Here is a 21572-nt window from a genome sequence, read left to right on the forward strand (position 1 = left end):
AATAGCATTCGATTGAGGTTGAGTACCTGCGTATGACAGAATCGTAGGTCGTGCACAGAGATAGAGAGCGAGAGAGAGAGAGAGAGGCACAAAAAGAGTCTTTCTATTCGATAGAAACAATAATACAACCAACCTTACAAAAAGGTTACTAGGTCACTTTATATAGTGACAAACTTAGGGCAACTACCATTTATGCTAATTACACAAATGGCCCAAACTTGATCTATACAAAGGGATAGTGTGAATACGTCCATTATACACTTGTATTCGACACTCCCCCGTAATGGGCGTATACATGGGTTATCTAAGATTACAGGTATAAACCTAGGTTCTCGGACATATCAGTTGTGTTCGAGTCGGCAGGGTCCGAAGGCAGAAGACCGAACTGGTCGGGTCGGAAGAGTTGAAGCCGATCATTAAGGAACTGATGTCGGTTGTCTGAAACCATCCTGCGCTGTGTCCGGCTCTAACCGGACTGGTTTGTCGTTACGCCCATCTGATGCCGAAGGGACCGAAAGCGGTCTGCCGAAAGACACTTGGTCATTCCATCTGCGACATTGTCGGTTGTGGATATTTTCTCTAGACCGATTTTCCTTGAAATGACGCAGTCCCGAACGAAGTGATATCGAACGTCGATATGTTTGGAGGCGTTGTGGTGAACCGGATTTCTCGACAAGGCAACAGCACCTTGACTGTCGCTATAGACAACTGGGGCCGAGTCATGGTCGACTTGTCGAAACGTGTGCGCCAGCCGGCCGAGCCACAAAGCTTCTTTTGCAGCGTCGGACGCAGCTACATATTCTGCTTCGGTCGTTGAGGTCGCTGTGCACTCCTGAAGTTTCGACTTCCACGAAATTGCTCCATTGCCGAATTTGAAGCAGTATCCGGTTGTTGATTTCCGACTGTCTATACAGCCGGCGAAGTCCGAGTCGGTGTAACCGACTACGCCTGAGGTTGAGTTCGGACCGAAAAGAATGTCGTGATCTTTTGTGCCAGCCAGATATTTGAACACATGCTTGACTGCGTTCCAATGCGATCGGCCAGGATTGTGCATAAATCTGCTAACGACTCCTACGGCATGAGAGATATCAGGCCGTGTCGCGACCATCAGGTACATAAGGGAGCCGACTGCCGGTGCATACGGTACCGACTTCATATCTTCCCCCTCCGGACCGGATGTCGGGCAGTCTCGCTGAGAGAGCCGAAGATTCATGGGGAGCGGGGTTGAAGCAGATTTGGCTGATTGCATGTTGAAGCGTTCCAAGACACGTCCGATATAGTCGGTCTGAGACAAAAAAAGATGTCGTTTGTCGCGATGCCGACTAATCTTCATGCCGAGTATGTGTCGTGCCGGACCAAGGTCCTTCATGGCAAACTTCAACCGCAGTTGCCGAATGAGATCGGCAAGTTCGCCCGCGTGGCGTCCAGAAATTAGCATGTCGTCCACGTAGATGATGAGGAAGATGGGTGATCCATCTTGAGTTGTGTTGGTAAAAAGACAATGGTCCTCATCGCTTTTTGAGAAGCCGATCGATTGGATGAAGTCGTCGAACTTCTTGTACCATTGTCGCGGTGCCTGTTTGAGGCCGTATAGACTCTTCCTGAGTCGGCAGACTAGATGTTCTTGGCCAGTTGCCACGAAGCCTTTTGGCTGCTCCATATAAATTTCCTCTTCAAGATCACCATGGAGGAAGGCTGTTTTGACATCTAGCTGAATCAGCTCCAAGTTGTCGGCTGCCACTACGCCGAGTAGAAAACGAAGGGTTGTCATTTTCACCACTGGTGAAAAAATCTCGTCGAAGTCGACGCCATATTCTTGTCGGAAGCCCTTCGCAACTAATCTGGCCTTGTACTTTGGGGTGGTCGAATCAGACGTCTCTTTTAGTCGATAAACCCACTTGCAAGGAAGAGCACGTCGATTCTTAGGTAGTTCGACCAGATCCCAAGTCTTGTTTGCCCGAATGGAGTGCATTTCCGACTCCATCGCCAGATGCCAGGTGGCTGAATCGACAGATGTCGATCCTTCTTCGTAAGACGTCGGTTCGCCGGCGTCGGTGAAGAAAATTCCAGGAGAATACCTCTCCGGAGGTTGCGACAGTCTCTCGGATCGTCGAGGTATGATTGGACTGGTCGCATCGGGTATCGAGGTCGGATGGTCCGAAAGCGAATTATTCTGCTGTGCCGAGTCAGAGTTGTCCGAGTCGGTGGTGTAAGGTTCAGCTACCCGTGAAGCTGACCGTGTGTTAAGAGCGGGGCCTTCTTGAAGGGTCGGCACATCGGAAAATGTTACCCTTCGGACTTCGATCGGTTTTTCGACTGATGGATTCATAGCCGACTCGTTGAACACAACGTCCGAACTTCGAACGATTTGTCTGCGTTCGGGGTCCCAGAGTCGGTATCCCATTTCGCCGTCTGATCCATATCCAAGGAAAATGCATTTCCTGGACCGAGGTGCAAGTTTTCGGTGATCATCTTTCGGAATAAGGGCGTATGCCTCGCATCCGAAGATCCTCAGCTTGTCGTAATTCGGCTTACTGCCGATCCATAGTTCTTGAGGAATTTGAAGTCCTAGAGGTCTGCTTGGCGACATATTGATTATGTGTACTGCCGTGAGTAGAGCCTCTGCCCAGAAGCCATCCGACAGTCCGGAGTGTTGGAGCATGGAAACTATCCGTTCTTGGATTGTCCGATTCATGCGTTCTGCAATCCCGTTTTGCTCCGGACTGTGTGGTGCCGTAAATTCACGTCGGATGCCGCGTTGTCGGCAGAATTTGACGAATTCTTCTGATTTGAACTCTCCCCCATTGTCGGTCCGAAAGCATTTCAGTTTTCGGTCAGTTTGATTTTCTACCATAGCGAGCCAATCGGAGAAGATCGAGAAAACACGATCTTTGGTGCGAATTGGATAAGCCCACACCTTTCGAGTCGAATCGTCAATAAAACTGACGAAGTAAGAGGCACCGCCGAGAGACTGATGCGGCATTGGGCCACAGACGTCCGAGTGGACTAAATCGAGAGGTCTCGTTTCTCTTGGTGCTGATGTCGGGTGTGATGCGGTTGCTTGTTTGCCATACTGGCAATGTTCGCAGAATTGATGGTCCGAGAAGGAGAGTTTAGGGATGTATCCGGCTCTAGATAGGTGCGTAATGCCGGCCTTGCTGAGGTGTCCTAGTCTTCTGTGCCATAGTGATGACACAGGAATATCCACCAAAAACAGGTTACCCTCTCTGAGCGTAACATGTAACGGATACAGTGAGTGTATCTTGGGTCCTCTAGCAAGCAGGAGGTTCCCCCTGTGGAGTGTCCACCCTCCCGAAGAAAAACCGGCACGAATGCCGTCTTCATCTAGTTGTCCGACTGAGATCAATGGCCTTGAGAGCTCGGGTACATGTCAGACATTGTGAAGTACAAGTGTAGAGCCACCTGCAAGGTTGAGCTCTACTGTGCCGATTCCAATGATGTCACAGTGTTGCGAGTTGCCGACTCGAACTGAGTCGGAGTGACGGATCGTATATTGCCGAAATTGGGATCGATGAGGAGTCACGTGAAATGACGCGCCCGAATCTAAGAGCCATGTGCTCGATTCTTCAGTCGTGAGCAGAACTTCTGATCCGACTGGATTTTCGATGGATAGTATATTCGGGTCGTTTGGTAGCACATCAGCTGAGAAGCTGACGTAATTGATCTCCTCATGCCGGCCACTCTTCTTGTCTGATTTCTGAGACTTGTCGTTCTTGTTCTTGAGTGCGCGACAGTCGGCTTTGATGTGTCCGGGTTTCTTGCAATAGTTGCAGATTCGATTATCCCGTGACTGGCTCCGTCTTCGCTGATTGTTCGGCTGCCGTGAGGAATCTCTTCCTCGTATGTTCGATCGTTCTGTCGAACCTTGTACTACATAAGCGTCGTCTGTTGAGTCTTTGGCGAAAGACTTTCTCCGAGCTGCTTCGGTCAGGATTGCGCTCGTGACTTCGGAGTATTTAACAGCCGTGGTTGACGCGTTGCACACGGTTGTGACGAAAGTTTCCCATGATGAGGGAAGGCTGCTCATGAGTATCATTGCTCTGAGTTCATCCTCGATTGCCGTCCCCTGAGATGAGATTTGGGAGCTTATGCTTTCGTACTCATTGAGGTGTGCTTGAACCGAATCTGATTCTTTCATCCGCAAGTTGTAGAGGCGCCGGATTAGAAACATCTTTGTTGCAGCGACCTTCTTTTCGTAAGTGTCCGACAGTGTTTTCCACAGTTCGAATGCTGTCGTACACGATTGCACCGTAAAGTATACCGATTCCGATAGGTGCATCCGAATCGTGGCGCGGACGATTCTGTCCAGCTTCTGCCACTCAATTGGTTTGTATCCTTCTGGAGGTTCTTCATTTTCGATGGGATCGATTTGCCCCTTGACTATGAGATAGTCCTGCATTTGCTCCTTCCAGAAGTTGAAGTTCGATCCATCGAACTTTCGTAGACTCATTTCTGACGAGCCGGATGTTGATGCCATCAAATTTGGTTTCGGTTGACGAAGCTCGGTTCGGAGTTGACTACGAACCTTGTTGGAGTGCAGCCGGTTGGCTCACCCGATATCGTTCTAGTCGGATTTGAACCCGAGTCGGTTCGGCTTCGGATATATGTATTGTTGAACTTGCTCGAATTGACTCCGGTAACTTGAGGGACAGAACCGACTGGTCTTCCCGAATGTTGCCGAGTCGGAGTGAGCCCGGTTCGCTTCCGAATATGTATGCCAAATACCGATTATTGAAACCGATTGTCTGGACCGATTCTGCTTCGGGTGACTGCAGCGACGAGAGAGACGGATCCAACTGATCCTCCCGAATGTCGATCAGCCGGATGAAGCACGAATTTGGGTTGTTGTCTTGAGACCGATCTGCACCGAGTGGTCACACTGAGCGGCGAGCGGCGTTTGATGACCTCTTCAGATGCCGTTTAACCGAGTGGAGCACGATCGTGTCGATGTTGCACAAGGGGATTTCACCTCGAGCGGTTACGATCACAAGGAACAGAGTACAACCGGCTGGCTTACTCCAAGCGAAGATGATCTAACGCGATGAGATGCAAGCCTCGTTTTTCTTCTTCTTCTCTCTTCTTCGAATGACGCAAGAAACTGAATGTTGTGCAGGCTGAGACGACGGCCGACAGCGGGATGAAGGACCGAATACTGTGCAGGCTCTGATACCAGATGTTGCAGACATCGGCCGTCAATGCGGAAGATCAAATAGCATTCGATTGAGGTTGAGTACCTGCGTATGACAGAATCGTAGGTCGTGCACAGAGATAGAGAGCGAGAGAGAGAGAGAGGCAGAAAAAGAGTCTTTCTATTCGATAGAAACAATAATACAACCAACCTTACAAAAAGGTTACTAGGTCACTTTATATAGTGACAAACTTAGGGCAACTACCATTTATGCTAATTACACAAATGGCCCAAACTTGATCTATACAAAGGGATAGTGTGAATACGTCCATTATACACTTGTATTCGACAGACCCTCCCCGTCACTGTAAACCGATTGGATGCAAGTGGGTGTACAAGGTAAAGTACAATGCCGACGGTACAGTTAACCGGTACAAGGCCCGGTTAGTGGCGAAGGGATATGCGCAGACCCACGGAATCGACTACGACGAGACCTTCGCCCCTGTAGCGAAGATGACGACGGTTCGTGTGGTACTGGCGGTTGCTGCGGCAAGGGGGTGGCATCTTCATCAGATGGATGTGAAGAATGCCTTCCTTCAAGGAGATCTTGAAGAAGAAGTCTTTATGACTCCGCCCCCCGGATTTCAGTCGGAGATGAACAAGTCGGCGGTATGCTGGCTGAGGAAGTCGTTGTACGGCTTGAAGCAAGCCCCCCGTGCTTGGAATGCTAAGATCACGCACCGGTTGCGAAAGATGGGGTTTGTTGCCTCTAAGTTAGACTCTTCCCTGTTCATCCGTCAAGGCTCAAACGGTTTGGTGTGTATCTTACTCTATGTTGATGATTTAGTCATCACTGGCACAGGTCTTCCAGAAATCAATCGCGTCAAGTCCCAGTTGTCGGACGCATTTGATATGAAGGACTTGGGGGACCTTCATTATTTTTTGGGGATCGAGGTGATCCGCACCCCCAACGGCATATTGCTTTCTCAACGCCATTATGTGTTGAATATGATGTACAAGTTCGGCATGACGGAATGCCGACCTGTCTCCACACCCCTGGACCGGAATCAGAAGATCCGTCCCAACTCCGAACCAGCTTGTGATGAGAAACGGTTTCGACAAATAGTCGGAAGCCTGATCTACTTGACCATCACCCGACCCGACATTAGCTATCCGGTCGGAGTGGTAAGCCAATTCATGCAGAAGCCGACCGTGGAGCATCTTCAGTGCGCGCAACGAATACTAAGGTATGTAAGCGGCACTAAGGACCGGGGGCTCTTATACTGGCAAGGTATAACCGAAGAGCTTGTCGGCTACACGGATGCCGACTGGGCTGGCGACGCAACGGATCGTCGCTCAGCCTCCGGCTTTATGTTTTCTCTTGGGAGCGCGGTTGTTGCGTGGAGCAGCAAAAAGCAGCCAACAATGGCTCTATCCAGCACTGAGGCTGAATACCGGGGCGCGATCGTTGCCACCTGCGAAGCCATTTGGCTTCGGCGACTACTACAAGACCTGCGGATCGAGGTACCGGCCCCGATCCTGATCTACTGCGATAACCTTAGCAGCATGCAGCTGGCCAAGAACCCTGTGTTCCATGCTCGCACAAAGCACATAGAAGTGCATTATCACTTCGTGTGTGAGCGGGTCCTGAGCGGTGAAGTTGAACTACGGTATGTTCACACGGATCGGCAAGTTGCCGACATCTTCACCAAGCCGCTCGGGTCGGACAAGTTGCAACACTTTACCAAAATGCTTGGTGTTCAGCATCTCGACGTGCCGCACTTGAGGGGGAGACACAAGGGCAAAGACACTACCGAAACAGGCAAAGGCAAAACTGTTGAACCCGTAGGTAAGAGAAGAACCAGTAGAGGTGGAGACAAGAAGAAAAATGAAGCCGAGTCGACGAAGGAAGTCAGTGAACCGGCTGAAGAAGCCAAGGGAAGCATGGAGAAGGCCAAGACCCAGACGTGGTCCGATGTGGTGAGAGGCCTGAAGCTGAAAATCGAATCGGAGGATACCGATTCGGACAAGAGCTGGAACGAGTCGGAGACAACCGATTCGGATCAACAGACGGATCCGGATGAGTCGGATCAACGAAAGGCCAAGGAGACACGAATGCAGCGGAAGTCGATGCCATCGCGGTGGAACCGACAGATCGGCAAGCGCCGGAGTCATAGCAGTGAAGGAGCTGAGATGGGCCTATTGAGTAGACATGCCGAAGGTCGAGGCGCGCAGAACCAAAGGGGTCGCGGCAAACGGAACCGGACCGGACAAGGAGCGCGAGCAAGGCGAAGCGACACCAGGAGAAGTCGGTTGGAAGAACCGGATGCCACAAAGGTTGACACTACGACCCTACCTCAGGTTGAGCTTGAGGGGGAGTGTTGAGCGGCAAGCTCAACTGGAGCCGGATCGGCTGAATAAGCCTGAGCCGGTAAGCAGTAAGGACCGGTAAGCAAGAGGAGCCGATATGCCGGATCCAATCCGTAACCGGAAGCCTAGTATAGGTTAGACTACTAGGCAGTTATAGTCTCGTAGTTAGTGTCAGATGCTCGTGTGAGCATTGAAGTACACCGTACTTCTAACAGTCCCGTGTGGACTTGTATAAATAGCGCTGATGAGCGCGTTGTAGATACAGAGCACAGAGTATTAATATAATCTTGGAAAATAGTGTGTTTTGCTCTCTCACTCTCTGTCTCTCCCGCGTACTCTCTCTCTCTCTCTGTATTGTTCTTTCTAACGCTTCCGCAAGCAATCTTTCACACATTTGATAAGAATGTATCTAGATATGTTGGTCATGTAATAAAACCTAACTTAGAGAAGTGCAAGAAATGTTCCTTATAGTACAACATTTTAGATGAGAGTGGCTCTTGTGGGGTGATCCATTTATATCGAGTGTAAATTTGCCATATTTCTTGGCGTATCACTTTATTACGATCTTCATGAGAGATTAGAGTTTGATCAGTCCCATGGTTGTACTTAAGGGGAGGTAGGTTATTAATGTCTATGCCGTTTGCAAGTAACCAACTCACCACAATGCTATACCAAGAGCTAGTGTCTCCAGATGCATGTAGGGATCGGGATGCCTCAAAGGCTCGACAAGATATCCTATCTTGTGGTTGGCTATGTATCCGATGAATAAAAACTACCATTTGAAAGAGTGCTTCTACTAACATCGGGGGTAGACTAAACTCTGCTCTAATAATGTCATGCGGTACTGTCGATTTGCTTCGGAGTTGATGTGATAACATCATCATCAAAGGTCTCTCTAATTGCGTCCACATGAAGGATGGTAGACATGGAGCCCATACTACTGATGCATACATGAGGGAAAGGGTCACTAATGAGTCGAAGAGCCATCCCTTAGTTCGTGGCTCTTGAAAGTATGCCTGGTGGCATTGTCTCTCTAAGAGTGAGAGGGATGCATACCCTCTCGTTAGCCTATCTTTGGTTGCCTGGGTCATCAAGAGTTTACCCAAGTGAGCACTAAAAGTGACTCCCAAGTATACATATGATCCCACTACCTTAACTAGTTTATGAGAGAGGGTTAGGTGACATTTACTCCTAACTCGGGACGATGTATGAAAGATAAGGACTTTAGTTTTCGTTAGATTCACTACCAGTCCTCGTTGTGTACAAAAGTCATCTAGGGCATTAAGATGCTTTTGTAGGTCGTGTTCCGACTCTGAGAGCAAGACAATGTCGTCTGCGTAGAGTAAGAGACTAACTTGAGTATCCCCAATAACTACTCCCGTGCCTCCCTTTCGAGCAATAAAATTAGTGATCTCATCAATGTAGATCCCAAAAAGAGTTGGTGATAAGGGGCATCCTTGTTTTACACCAATGATGCTAGTGAAACAATCAAATAGGCCACCTGGGCATTGTACGCACCCAAAGACTTGCTCATATAAGGCATAAATGGCCCAGATAATGTCATTTGGTATCTCCAAGCTCTTAAGTCTATCAAACAACCTCTCCCTAGGAACCATGTCAAAGGCTTTGCATAAGTTCACAAAGCAACAATATAGTTTCTTCTTACGAGCCTTTGTCTGGTCAATTAAGCACCTAAGTGTGAAGATATGGTCAATAGTGGAGAAGGCTCGTCTAAAGCCAGCCTGCTCAGGTGCGCGAAGACTTAAAGTTTCCATATAACCGCTGAGCTCTGCTTCCATTACTACACCATATAGTTTAGCGAGTGTATGAACTATCATAATGGTCCTATATGTATTTGGGTCCATTGGGTCCCCTCCTTTATGTATAGGGGCCACTGTGTTCATGGCCCATTGTGGTGGAAAACCCTCGGCGAGGGCACGGTTGAAGATTAGAGTGAGAAGGGGGGCTAGGCACTCTCAAGCATATATGATGTGCTCGGCTCGCAATCCTGTGTGGTCCATGGATTTCCTATGTTGTAATTTTTTTATGACCTTCGTGACCCTAGAGGTCGTGAAAAGTGTCCCCATGGTAGGTCGAGGTGTGGAAGGCATTGGAATGGGTGGTTGGTTCGGGACATGGTAGAGTCTCTCAATATATGTGTGCCAAATATTGGGATCCTCGATGGGTGTTTGTGGTCTCGGTTCTCGTTGTCTCTTCCATGCAAGGGTGCAGTCCCTACTCATGAACATATGGTAGAGTTCCCAATATTGAGATGCTTCCCAAGCTCATCTTTTACGACGTGTCATCTTGCGCATCTCTTTGCGAGCCTGTACTGAGGAAATAGTACCACTAAGTTGCGACACCTTAAGTTGTCTATACAACTCTCTACAATCCTCATCATACCACTTGTTCTGTGGCATAGACCCTATTCTACTATGATTGGAACCTTTCGTGCATGGGAAGCTACTAGTTGCTGTTGAGTGAAGGATGTGTGTGTTATGTAGTGAGGTTCTCTAAAGGCAAGGAAGAATCAAAAGAGGAGAGATGGGCTTGTACATGTCGAGAATAGATGTCAGCGACCTCATGCGTGAAATGTATTATGGTGTGATGGGTTGGTTGACTAGAGTTGGTGGCGTGGGAGATGTCACATTTTAGCTCAAAGTATAGGAAGCTATGGTCTGCACCAATGGGGCATGGGGCCACTCGGAAGGAGTTAACCATGTGGGTAGCTTCAGGACGTCCTATTAGGTAATCAGCTATGCTTTCCCCTCCTCCATATGGGAAACATGTGAGCTCTTCCGAGCTTGGCCACTTGGCTAAGCCATTATACATTATCATCTGGTGTCAGCTTCCAAGTTCAAGTAGATGATGGCCAAAGCTTGTGGCGTCCGCACCTTGATCTTTTGATGTACGTGTTATGTCTAAGGCTAAAGGGTCGGCATTCACCATTTCTAAGTTTCTATCCATCTGAAATATTGTGCATTGTCGGGATTGGGTTCTCGCATTAAAATCCCCTACAAGGAAGACTTCCCCTTGAGAAGAATATCAGATTATGTCATCCGATAAAGGTTTGTATGGAGAAGGCCCATGTGGTGTTCCTTCATCAACTATACTCGCCTCTCCAGCCGTATTATATCGGGATCCTTTCGGGGGGAAGTAACAAATGATGATAAATATCACCTGATCCTTGCTAGTGAGGATTTTCACCCACATAAAATGGGCTTCTGGGTCTTTCTTTAGTATTTCTATCCTATTATGTATCTCTCTCCGAAATAATATCACAACCCCTCCAGAACCTCTAGTAGTGTGTCGACGTGATGCTTGTCTAAAGACAGATTCCCAACGAAAACCGTCAACTCGTGGCAGTCCTCGATTTGGACTCTGATGTGTTTCTACTAAAAAAAGTATATCAGATACCTTCAAAATGTCCTCTAGACGGCCAAGGTGTGTCCAAAGTGCACCATTACAATTCCATAAGGTCATCCTAAGTTTATTGTCTATCACATGGGCCACACGCCGTCAATTGGCGGCACTATCATTAATTATCACACGCCCGTCTCGGTAAAAAGCATGGTGCCCCTCTTTACGAGCTTGTATGACTCGTGGCATACAAGTTTTACGATGTTCAATTTGCATCTTGGTCAAGTCTTCATCGAGGTAGATAGGGTCCTCGCCCAATCCTCAAAGAATTGGTCTCTTTTTAAAAAAGGTGATCCTAGATTCTGAGTCCTTAAACTTAAGGACTAAAGCTCTTTTCCTAGTGGTGTCACATCCTACTCTCCAAGTTTTAGTGATTGGTAGGGCTTCGTACCCCAACATCTTCCCTAATGTTTGTGCATCTTTGTCAGGAGATGCCCCTTCCTTGAGCCCAGTAACTCTTACGTTTAAGCGTCGAGCTTGACACATTTTTTCCTCCTCAAGGGTGGTGTTTACAATATTTTCATCCTTTAGTTCCGTTGTAATATTACGTTTTACTACATTAATTCCATATCGCTTTTAACCTCTTCCTTAACCTTTTTTATCTCGTCCTTAATATCCTCTAGGGAAGATATTTCACCATCTTCCCTAGATGTCTCAAGGTCCTTAACTTGTTTTTGAAGGTTCATGTTGTCTTCCTTAAGTTTCGCTATTTCAGCAATAAGTAGTTCTTTTTCTTCCTTATCTTTTTGTTTTTCAGCTTCAATCTCTTTTGCCCATTTTTCCATTTAAACTAACCGGTTAAGGACATCTAAAAATTCTTCCTTACTTATAATTTCGTCGTGTGTTTCCTTATGGTTTCATCGAGAAGTCATGTTGTAATTCAAAAGATAAAAGAAAGAAAAAGGACAGAAAAACTTAGCCGAGTATCGATGTCTTGCGCGCTAGGTACAAGTGTAGAAGCACATTTGTACTCTCTCGTCTATGTAACCGACAACGTTGTAAGAGGTGTAGGTGACAACGACGGTCGACAACGGCAACTGTGCCACAAACCAAAACCGAAAGGACGACAGACGGCGGTTACAACGACATTCGACGGTGGCGGCGACAAATGACGGTTGCAACGACAGACGGCGGCGACAACGACAGACGATGACGACGACATGCAGACAACGACGATGTTAGCAACGACGACTACGATGACGGCTGTAGACAGTGACGGCGACAGAAAGAGCCGTTGAGAGAGGAAGTGAAGAGAGAGAGAGAGAGAGAGAGAGAGAGAGAGAGAGAGAGAGAGAGAGAGAGAGAGAGATGAAGTATGTCACTTGATGCCACTCAAAAAAGGACTCTATCAGAAGCCATTTACAAATAGGGGTAGAAAAGAGTGGCCATTTTTGTAAATATATACAAAAGAGTGGGCATTTTCATATGTAGAGAGCACAATGGAAGAAGAAGAAGAAGAAGAAGAAGACGAAGGAGATAAACTGCGCGGACTCTGTGTTCCGAGACAGACAGACAGACAGACAGCGAGCTGGCTGGCTATGGTGTTCGTGCAATGCCCTACTCGCACTCTACCTCGTTTCCTTCTCTTTGCAAAACCTTTCTCTTCTTTAACCCTCGCGCCTTGCCAAACTGCGGTAAACCTTAAACCTCTCATATCAGCAGCAGCAGCAACAGAAGTTGCAGAAGGCGAAGAAGTGGCTCCTCTTCATTTTCCTTCTTCTTCTGATGATACTAATCATGAAACTGTCAATGGAGACATGAAGCCTCGGAAGAAGGTTTTTGTTTTCCCTAAAAAAGGACAGAGACTGGAGATGCTTTGCGAAAGCCTTGCTTTCAAAGGGAAAGGTGTTTGCAAGACAGTGGACACTGGCTTTGTTGTGCTCTGTGACAGAGCTCTACCAGGGGAGAGATTGATTGCCTTAATAACCAAGAAGAAAGGAAGCTTTGCAGAGGTACACATTTTAAATATTTATTTTCTATTTAATTAATTCCATTTAGCTTTGCTTCTTATATAGTTACTGTTTTGGTTTAGAGAGTAAATTTTGTTATTTGGGTTATTATTTTTATTGAAGGAACTCTTATCTAGCTCTTGTATTTTTTCTTTTTTCACGAGCTCTTATTTCAAGTAGAATTGGATTAAGAGTTTAAGTGTTTTTTAGGGTTTATGGGTTATTAGGCTGAGAAAGATAGATAGATAGATTCTATTATCATCTTCAGAGGTCAAATATAACCTATGAGACCAAATTATTACATTTCACATAATACATCTAAAAGTGAGTAGCGACACTCGATGTTCAATAACTTTACCAATGAATGTTGCAATCGAGAGTGCGCATTGTGGCTGTGAGAGGAATTAGTGCAAAGATTGGGTGTGGTCAAAGATGTGTGGAAAGCGTGGTCGAATATGATCAAAGGTAGAGCATTGTATCAAAATGTGATACTTAGACTCACATAATACATTTGAAAGTGAGTAGCAACTCTTGATGTTCAAGAACTTTACCAATAAATGTTGCAATCAAGAGTGCACATTGTGGTTATGAGGAATTCGTGCAAAGATTGGGTTTGGTCAAAGATGTGTGGAAAGCGTGGTCAAATATGATCAAAGGTAGAGTATTGTATCAAAATGTGGTACTCAGACTCTCGAACTTGTTTAGGGCAAAGTGTGCATAGTCAACCACTGTCATCACTTGTGCCCCGACGCCCCGTCTCACATTGCAATGCATGTGAGCTAAGTCGCATGGAAGCAATGGTCTAAATGGCAAACAATGGGATGGGCTTTAGCATGTATCGAGTGTATGGTTTTCTTGTTTCACGAAGAATATGGTTTTGTAGTTAGGTGCAACATGTGTCGTGTAATGTGTGAAGCGTGAGCCTCCACATTTGTACCATGTTATGATATATTGGCATTGTGAAAATGGCTCATTTACAGAGGAATGTAGTGATGCATCATGAAGCAAGTGTGTTGCATCCCATCTACCAAACCATTTTTCCATATCTTGCATCTAACCAAAACACAAAGTTATTCTTTTGTGTCTTTTGGATCTTTTTGCTTGATTCCTATGCAAATCTAGAAAGCTGTTATGAGGGGCCTTTTTGAACCTTAAGTATGCATTCAACAACCCTTTCCATGGCCATGATCTCAATGCGTAGTGATCACCTCTTAAGGAGGAGGAGGGTGTATGCCATTTGTTTCTTAACTTGTACAAACTTTATAAGACAATGTTTTTGGAGATAGTAACACCCCAAGCCTTCACTCCATAAAGCAACATTTGAACCACCATAACATTGAATAACATCAATCTCACTTCTTGTCCTCAAGTATCACTTTGGTTTTATTGATTCTTGAACATATAATAACTTTCCAACCCGTTTGAAGTCGAGACTCATAGCATACATTCCACCTATTTGTCGATGGGACATTAATACCAAGATATTTGAAGCTTTGCACTTGTATTAGTTCTCCCTTGCATATTGTGAAGTCGATTTTTGCTCGTAGGAAAAGACTATGACAAATACATTGGATGCGAAGGTATAAAAGAATAGAGCACAATATGAAAGGTTCAAGAGTTAAAAGATGAATGAAATTGAAGAGATATAAAGTTAAAGGCGTTTTTCAAAAGTAGAAAAAGTAGAAAAGAAGAAAAACGCAGGGAAAAAGCAAGGTAAAGAAAAAAGCTCATAACTTCATCTCTTATCCAAATTTCAAAAGAAAAGATTCGTAAGAAAGCTGACAAAGGGAGCTTTCTTATATGACAAATTTGGATGCAAACTAGAAATAATGATATGAAAAACGCACCGCACAAACTCGAGGATATGTTAAAGAAAAGAAAATTTAAAGAAAAAGCAAGAATAACACAACTAAAAACCTATAAGTATGAGGGTATTCTTAGCGATTGGGAGAGACAAATGGGGAATAGAATAGTTACAAAGGAGAAAGAAGAATAGAAGATCTACAAGAAGTAAGGAAGAATAAGAAGATTAGAATAAGTGAGAAGATGATTAGTAGAAGAAAGAGAGAAGAAGGAAAGACTATTTTACGAATAGTATATTGAAGTAATTATTTGGGGTTGTTACTTTTGGAGTCTAAGAGGATTGTATTCTTTCTTAATACTATATTGAAGTATTCTTTTCTCTGCCTCTTCTCTTCTCTATCTTTTTTCTCTCTCTCATCATCACATATAAATGCGGGGTAGTATCTTAGCTATATTGCCTTTATTGCCATCATTTTTGTTTTTGTCTATGTCAACAATTAGCCTGTTGATTTGACATAATATTTCCAAGACATAATATTTCCAAGATATTAAGGAAGTGTTGCATATCATCCAAGTTATATGAGAATAAAACAACATGGTCAACATATAGGAGTACAAAAATTAGCTCATGCATTGAGTTTTGGACCATCCAATCCTTCTTCTTTTGCCGCCTCGTTTACTATTTCTTCTATCAATGCATAGACCAAAGAATGTGGGAGGGAGAGGGCGCCTTGCTTGACCACCATGTTGCTCAAAAAATACTTTGTGAAACCTCTATACATTTTCATTTGGCACCTAACTCAATCATGCTACAACTGCTCTATATGCTAATGGCATTCCAATCTCTATAATTCTTTTCCAAAGTTCACTCCTTGCTATAGTGTCAAAGGCTTTCTTAAAGTCCATAGAACAACAATATAGTGTTTCCCCTTGAAGTCAACTTTCCTCCACAATAATTGAATGTTTTGGTCTAAGGCTTACTTGACCAAATGCTCGTTTGTGATGATGTTCAGCCCATGAGCTAATCTTTTGCTCCATGATAGGGCTATATAACTTGGCCATAACTAAACTAACCACGATAGTTCGATTGTTGGATACCAACTTTTTATAGCCCCTTTATAAATTGGTTTAATCCAATTCATGAGCCAATCTTCTGGGAAACCTTGCTTCATAGCTTGGTTCATCATAGTTGCTATTCATTGACGAGTTTGTGATCTTGTTCATTTCAAGAGCTCATTTGTCATTACACTTGCATATGCCGCTTTGCCATTAGACATCGTTTTTGCCCCTCTATTAACATCTTTAATAGATACACATGCCTTATATGGTGTTTCAATACTCAATGTCATAGGCATTATCATGTCATGCATATAAAGCTTACGTACATATTGTTCCATCTTTTCATTGGTGAATTCATTAATTCTATCTTCCTTTTTCCCCTTAAGTTGTCTCCATGCTAACTTTGGTTAGATTTTAAACATTGGCATATTTTTTTCTTTTGCATTTGATAGTATTGCCTTTTCATCCTCCTCACCATTCTTCAATACACTGTTAGGGCTTTCTCATCTTTATCTTTTGCAAGCTTGAACATTTTGAGATGAGCCTCACATTCTTCATCAGACCAAGCATTGCATAGGAAACTAAGCACCCAATGTCCACTTGCACACACGCTAAAATGTTGATACCGTACCTTGAGAATGGCATCCTTCAATCTCTCCCAATTTGTTTTCGCATCTTTACTAAGGGAGAGGTTCATGACATATCCCTCTACCTCATTTGCATATATATTAGATTTTCCATAGTGAGGTTGCATAAAATTGCATAGTGACCATAGTGCACCGCTTTTCCGTTTGTACTGTAATGCATTAGTAAATGTGTGAATTTTTGTTTGCAATGTGCAAGTATGAAGGCTTGTGGTCCGAGGTAGGTGACAATCAGCCAATACTGAATGTATTCACTATGAATGCATCACATTCTTTCACCAATACATAATTAACTACACTTCCTCCTCTAGAGGCTAGAAGACATGTCAGAACATTTCTCAATCACCAACAATGTGTGCTCCACATACCATAACATCACACATAGCAAAGTGATCTTCAAAGAATTTTGCGATGTTCTTAGCAAGGGTGAGTGCATTCTTTGATGTTTCTTCTTACATCCCTCTAATAGTAACATTTTTCTTTTGTTTTTCTCTTTCATATAGCTCTTTGGCATCTAACACATTCTTAGAAGTAGATTTGGTTGCACAAACTTCATCGAAATTTTCTTTTGTTGTCTTCTTAATGAGGAAATATTTCCATTTTGTCATGATTGCATCTTCATTTGCCTCGAGGCTAGATTTATTCTCAACATTTGCTTTGATTAGTTAAGAAACAATGCTTGCTTCTTGATTCTTGAAGAAAGAAAGATATATTAATGTCTTTTAAGAGGCCAAAATGGCCTATAAGACCAAACAATAGATTACATCTTAAGTGTTGTCTTGTCTTTGAGAAGAACAAATCAAAATAAAGTAAATATCACTCAGTAAATATACAAGTAAATAAGATAAAAAGAGACAAGGGAATCTGGTTTTCAGCACATGTGAGATTCTCAAGTTAGATATATTGTAACTTTTGTCTTCGGAGAGAGAGAAAGAAAGATATATTAATGTATTCTAAGACAAAATTGGTCCATGAGACAATTGTTTCACAACAAAAATGGGGTATTTAGCCATTCATCAAAAGTAAAACTAAAATAGAGAGAGAGAGAGAGAGAGAGAGAGAGAGAGAGAGAGAGAAGATGGTATCAAAATCTTGACAGGCAATCAAAATAGAAACACTTTCACCTCACCACAATGCTGTTGTTGCTCCATGTGAACATGCAGCAGATTGTGGAGGTTGTAAAATGCAGAATTTGGCGTATGACGCACAACTTGAAGCCAAAGAACAACAAGTCTTTGATTTAATTTCAAGGCTTGGAAGATTTGGGAGTGACTCTGGGAGCTTTATGAAGGGGATTATAGGATGCAAATCTCCATTTCATTATCGTAACAAGGTATGAACCTTCATGGGGCTGAATTTTAAGATTCACAGCATGTTTGTAAAATGAATCATAAAGTTTAAATTCTTGGCAATTATTTAAATAATTTAGTTTGCATAAACTATAATGTCTTCCCGTTGTTTGGTTTTGAACTATCCATACTTGCTGATTCAATATTATATAAATCTCGCTTGACCATTGTAATGGATTGTTTGCTCTTTGAGCAGCCCCTTGGGTTTAATTTCACTGTAGAACATTGCTCTTGATGTAAATTTCAGCCCCTACATTGTCATTTACTTTAGCCATGTTGGATTCTTATCACTTGTTCAACTCATCTAAACTGATACTGCTACCTACATGTTTCTCTGTAGTAGTTCAAAAGTAACATATATTAGGTTGTCTAATCTTTGTATACCCAACAAACACACTTTAGGATCCAATTTTCATGAGATACATGGATATATGGAAGGCATCTCAGCCACTTTGAGATGTATCACATCTGATTAGTATCCAAACAGTCTCTAGTAGGGGCACTCCTTACAAATTCTAATCTCTCCTCGGGACTAATTTTAGCATTCAAAGTTTTCTTCACAATATTCACACTACTTGTGTCCATTACCTGTTAAATTCTTTCGTTCATCATTGCTCTTGAGGCTTTAAAAGTCCATCTGTTTCTTGCTGATGCTCCACTTTGGAGTGTAAGGTCTTGTAAAATTTGTCCTAATTCTGTATCAGCAACTGAGATGGTCCATGTATCCAAAAACATGTGCTAAATAGCCAGTAGCAACAGGAGCATAGTCATAGGTTAGGTGGTGAGAAAATATGAATGATCAAACTTGACACACTTGCTTTCTAGATTTTTAAACATTGAGCCATTACAATAAAGTTTTATCTCATCTTATCTTCTATTCACTACACACATATTACAGATGGAGTTCTCTTATGGCACAAAGAAATGGACACCAAGAGATGAATTTGACAGTGCAGTACAATCTAACGAGAACGGATTTGCTTTAGGGCTACACGCACCAGGACGCTTTGATAAAGTTCTCTCCATCAATAAGTGCTTGTTGCAACAAGACTCTGCTAATAAGGTTCTTTAACAGCTGTACCTAATGCTACACAGAGTGAAAATAACTCTATGCATATATTTTTCTACAGAAGGGATTTTTTTTCCAGCTGGGTGTGTTTTGTTATCTCTAAGAAGATTGGCAGTTCATTCCAAAGTTGGTATTAAAATTTGCAAGAAGAAAGTTGCAAGTTATGAAGATATACTTCTTGCAGGTTCTTGAGATAGTTCAACATTATTGCAGTACTCGTACACAGGAGCTCCCACCATATGACACACATACACATCAGGGTTTTCTGAAACATCTCGTTATACGATCTGGCAGGTATACTCTTTGTTGCCTACTCCTTGCTGTTTTTTGGGTTTTTATGTCCCACTTATACCAGGAAAGAAAACAACATAAAGACCTCAAAAATAATGTGGAAAGTTACTTTCAACAGATTATTTTCAGTAACAGCTTAATGATTGATTGGTATAGAGAACCTGAAACAGGTGATATCCAGCTCATGGTGAATTTTGTGACTTCAGCATATGAACCTATGCTCCTACAGCCTTTAGTAAATGAGCTGGTAGCTGGAGTGCATGATGTGGTAAGTTCAAAGTAGTGGTGTGTCCATGTCTTTCTTCACCATTTTCAAATATGTATTTTTTATATACCCAGAGAAGCATCCTTATCTGTCTTCTAGTTTCTGGATGATGTGATTTTCATAGGTTTTCCTAAAATGAGTCTTCTAAAAGTGTAAGAATTTATATTTCCAGAGAAGCATCCATATCTGTATTCTAGTTTCTGGATAATGTGATTTTCACTGGTTTCCTAAAACGAGTCTTCTAAAAGTATAAGAATTTATATTTCCAGAGAAGCATCCATATCTGTATACTAGTTTCTGGATGATGTGATTTTCACAGGTTTTCCTAAAGTGAGTCTTCTAAAAGTGTGTGGAAGGAAATCTGGTGGGGTATATCATCATGATATGGGGGTCTGGCAGTGGCCAATGGAATTTAATAGAGCTACAGTCAACACGAATCACTCAAGAGTTTCTTACATTTTTTTTTTGCTTCAGGTTATGTTGAATAGGATGGAGATCCTTATCAAATAATGATATTAATTGGTCCTCCAATCAGGACATTCTGAGATTTCTGATTGTCTTTCTTGGACTGGGTTGTTTTTCTCCACTTTTCCATGCCATCTGCCTATTTTCTTTTACAGCTGAGAGACCATCAAATTTATAGATGTGGTAGAAACTTGGATTGGTGGCACTACCTACTATATGAATGGGTGGCTATCTGGCATTCAAAGTTATGTATCATGCATGATACTGTAGTTTTTCAACTGTGTGACTTAATCTGGGAATATTGATATTTTAGAATATTTATGTGTTTGTCTCGTAGACATCCAAGGGTTCTGTAGATAAATCTAGGCTGGAGAGACATCTGCATTCCAACCAATATGTCTAGCCATTTGCACTCACATTGCTATATAGCTCTCTCATAATACGTGTTTTTCACTATTATACAATCAGCGACACATTTCTTTGCATGTTTTTGAATAATTTTCACACAAACCTGCACTCTTAGTATAGATAGTTGAGCATTACAATAAGACGGGGTGAATGTTAAGTAAAACGTTTGAATAGCTGTTTGTTTTATATTGTTGAGAACATCCAACTATAGCAAATCAAATCTCAGAATCTATGCACATGGCTTCATATAATTTGCAGGTTAGCATTGTAAACAACATTAATTCGAGTATTGGAAATACTGCTGCTGGGGAAGAAGAACATGTTTTGTATGGAAGCTCAACAATCACAGAATGCATCAATGGATTAGTATTCGAGATATCAGCAAACTCATTTTTTCAAACTAATCCTCGTCAGGTGTCCTTGAACTATGCATTTTTCTAAAAACTTGATTCAGCATTTAATCCTTGGAGATTCTAACTGTAGCCTTAAAATTTTTGGCAGGCTGAAATTCTTTATGATTTGGTAGAACAAGCAGCTGGCCTGGAAGGAAATGGCAAGGAAGTAGTACTCGATCTATTTTGTGGGACTGGTACGATAGGGCTGACCCTTGCAAAAAGGTTGTTTGAATCTTGCTAGATTATTCTTTTGTATTCAGGATTTCCATAACTTCATTGTGCTAATTTGTTTCAAACGTCTCTGGTAAATATGCTAAATGCTATGTAGAGTCAAGCATGTTTATGGTTATGAAGTTGTTCCAGAGGCTGTTGCTGATGCACGCCGAAATGCTGCTAGAAATGACATAACAAACGCCACTTTCATACAAGGAGATTTGAATAAGATAAACAAGGATTTTGCAGATCAAATTCCTCAGCCTGATGTAGTCATTATTGGTATGGTATTGTGAAAGTTTCTAATTTTATACACTGACATCATCATCTGTAAACATTTTTCTATGACCACAGGTGATATATATAGGATTTAGTATATTAATTCTCAACCTAGTACCTCGTTCACCTTTCAGAAGGAATCTAACAAAGATATGATGCAACTAGGATTCAAGAAGACTTTTAGAGATTTATAATAGATATTGCGTTATGAACATTTTTCTGTAGGTATTTGTCTGATTGCAATACACCTTCTATATGCAGTTTAGGATATTAGATGTATAAAGAAAATGGGAAGTTTCATATCACCGTTTTCCTAGCCAACAATTAGTTCCCTTGCATTCTTACAGGGTGTTTGCCCTATGGAATTGTTAAGTTCAAACAATTCAGAGTCAACCTAGATGCTGAAGAACAATATAGATCCTAAACCGTGGTGTTTCTCATTGT

At 42.9% G+C, this 21572-nt stretch overlaps 1 protein-coding gene across 1 annotated transcript in view; it reads left to right on the plus strand.

The window, feature by feature from the left end:
• The first annotated feature begins 12413 nt into the window (after nt 1–12413).
• Nucleotides 12414–21572, plus strand: part of LOC147851986 (uncharacterized) — a 10786-nt gene continuing 1627 nt past the window's right edge. The window contains exons 1-8 of the mRNA XM_087334225.1: nt 12414–12891; nt 17494–17727; nt 18642–18806; nt 18997–19106; nt 19260–19371; nt 20500–20655; nt 20743–20858; nt 20965–21131. Of these exons, the coding sequence (XP_087190351.1) occupies nt 12478–12891; nt 17494–17727; nt 18642–18806; nt 18997–19106; nt 19260–19371; nt 20500–20655; nt 20743–20858; nt 20965–21131 (1474 nt within the window). The 5' untranslated portion in view covers nt 12414–12477. The remainder of the gene's footprint in view (nt 12892–17493; nt 17728–18641; nt 18807–18996; nt 19107–19259; nt 19372–20499; nt 20656–20742; nt 20859–20964; nt 21132–21572) is intronic.

The sequence above is a fragment of the Azolla caroliniana genome, unplaced genomic scaffold, assembly GCF_043228905.1.
Source record: "Azolla caroliniana isolate FFs.n. ecotype wild unplaced genomic scaffold, voAzoCaro1.0.p SCAF_18, whole genome shotgun sequence".
NCBI classification, from domain to species: Eukaryota; Viridiplantae; Streptophyta; class Polypodiopsida; order Salviniales; family Salviniaceae; genus Azolla; species Azolla caroliniana.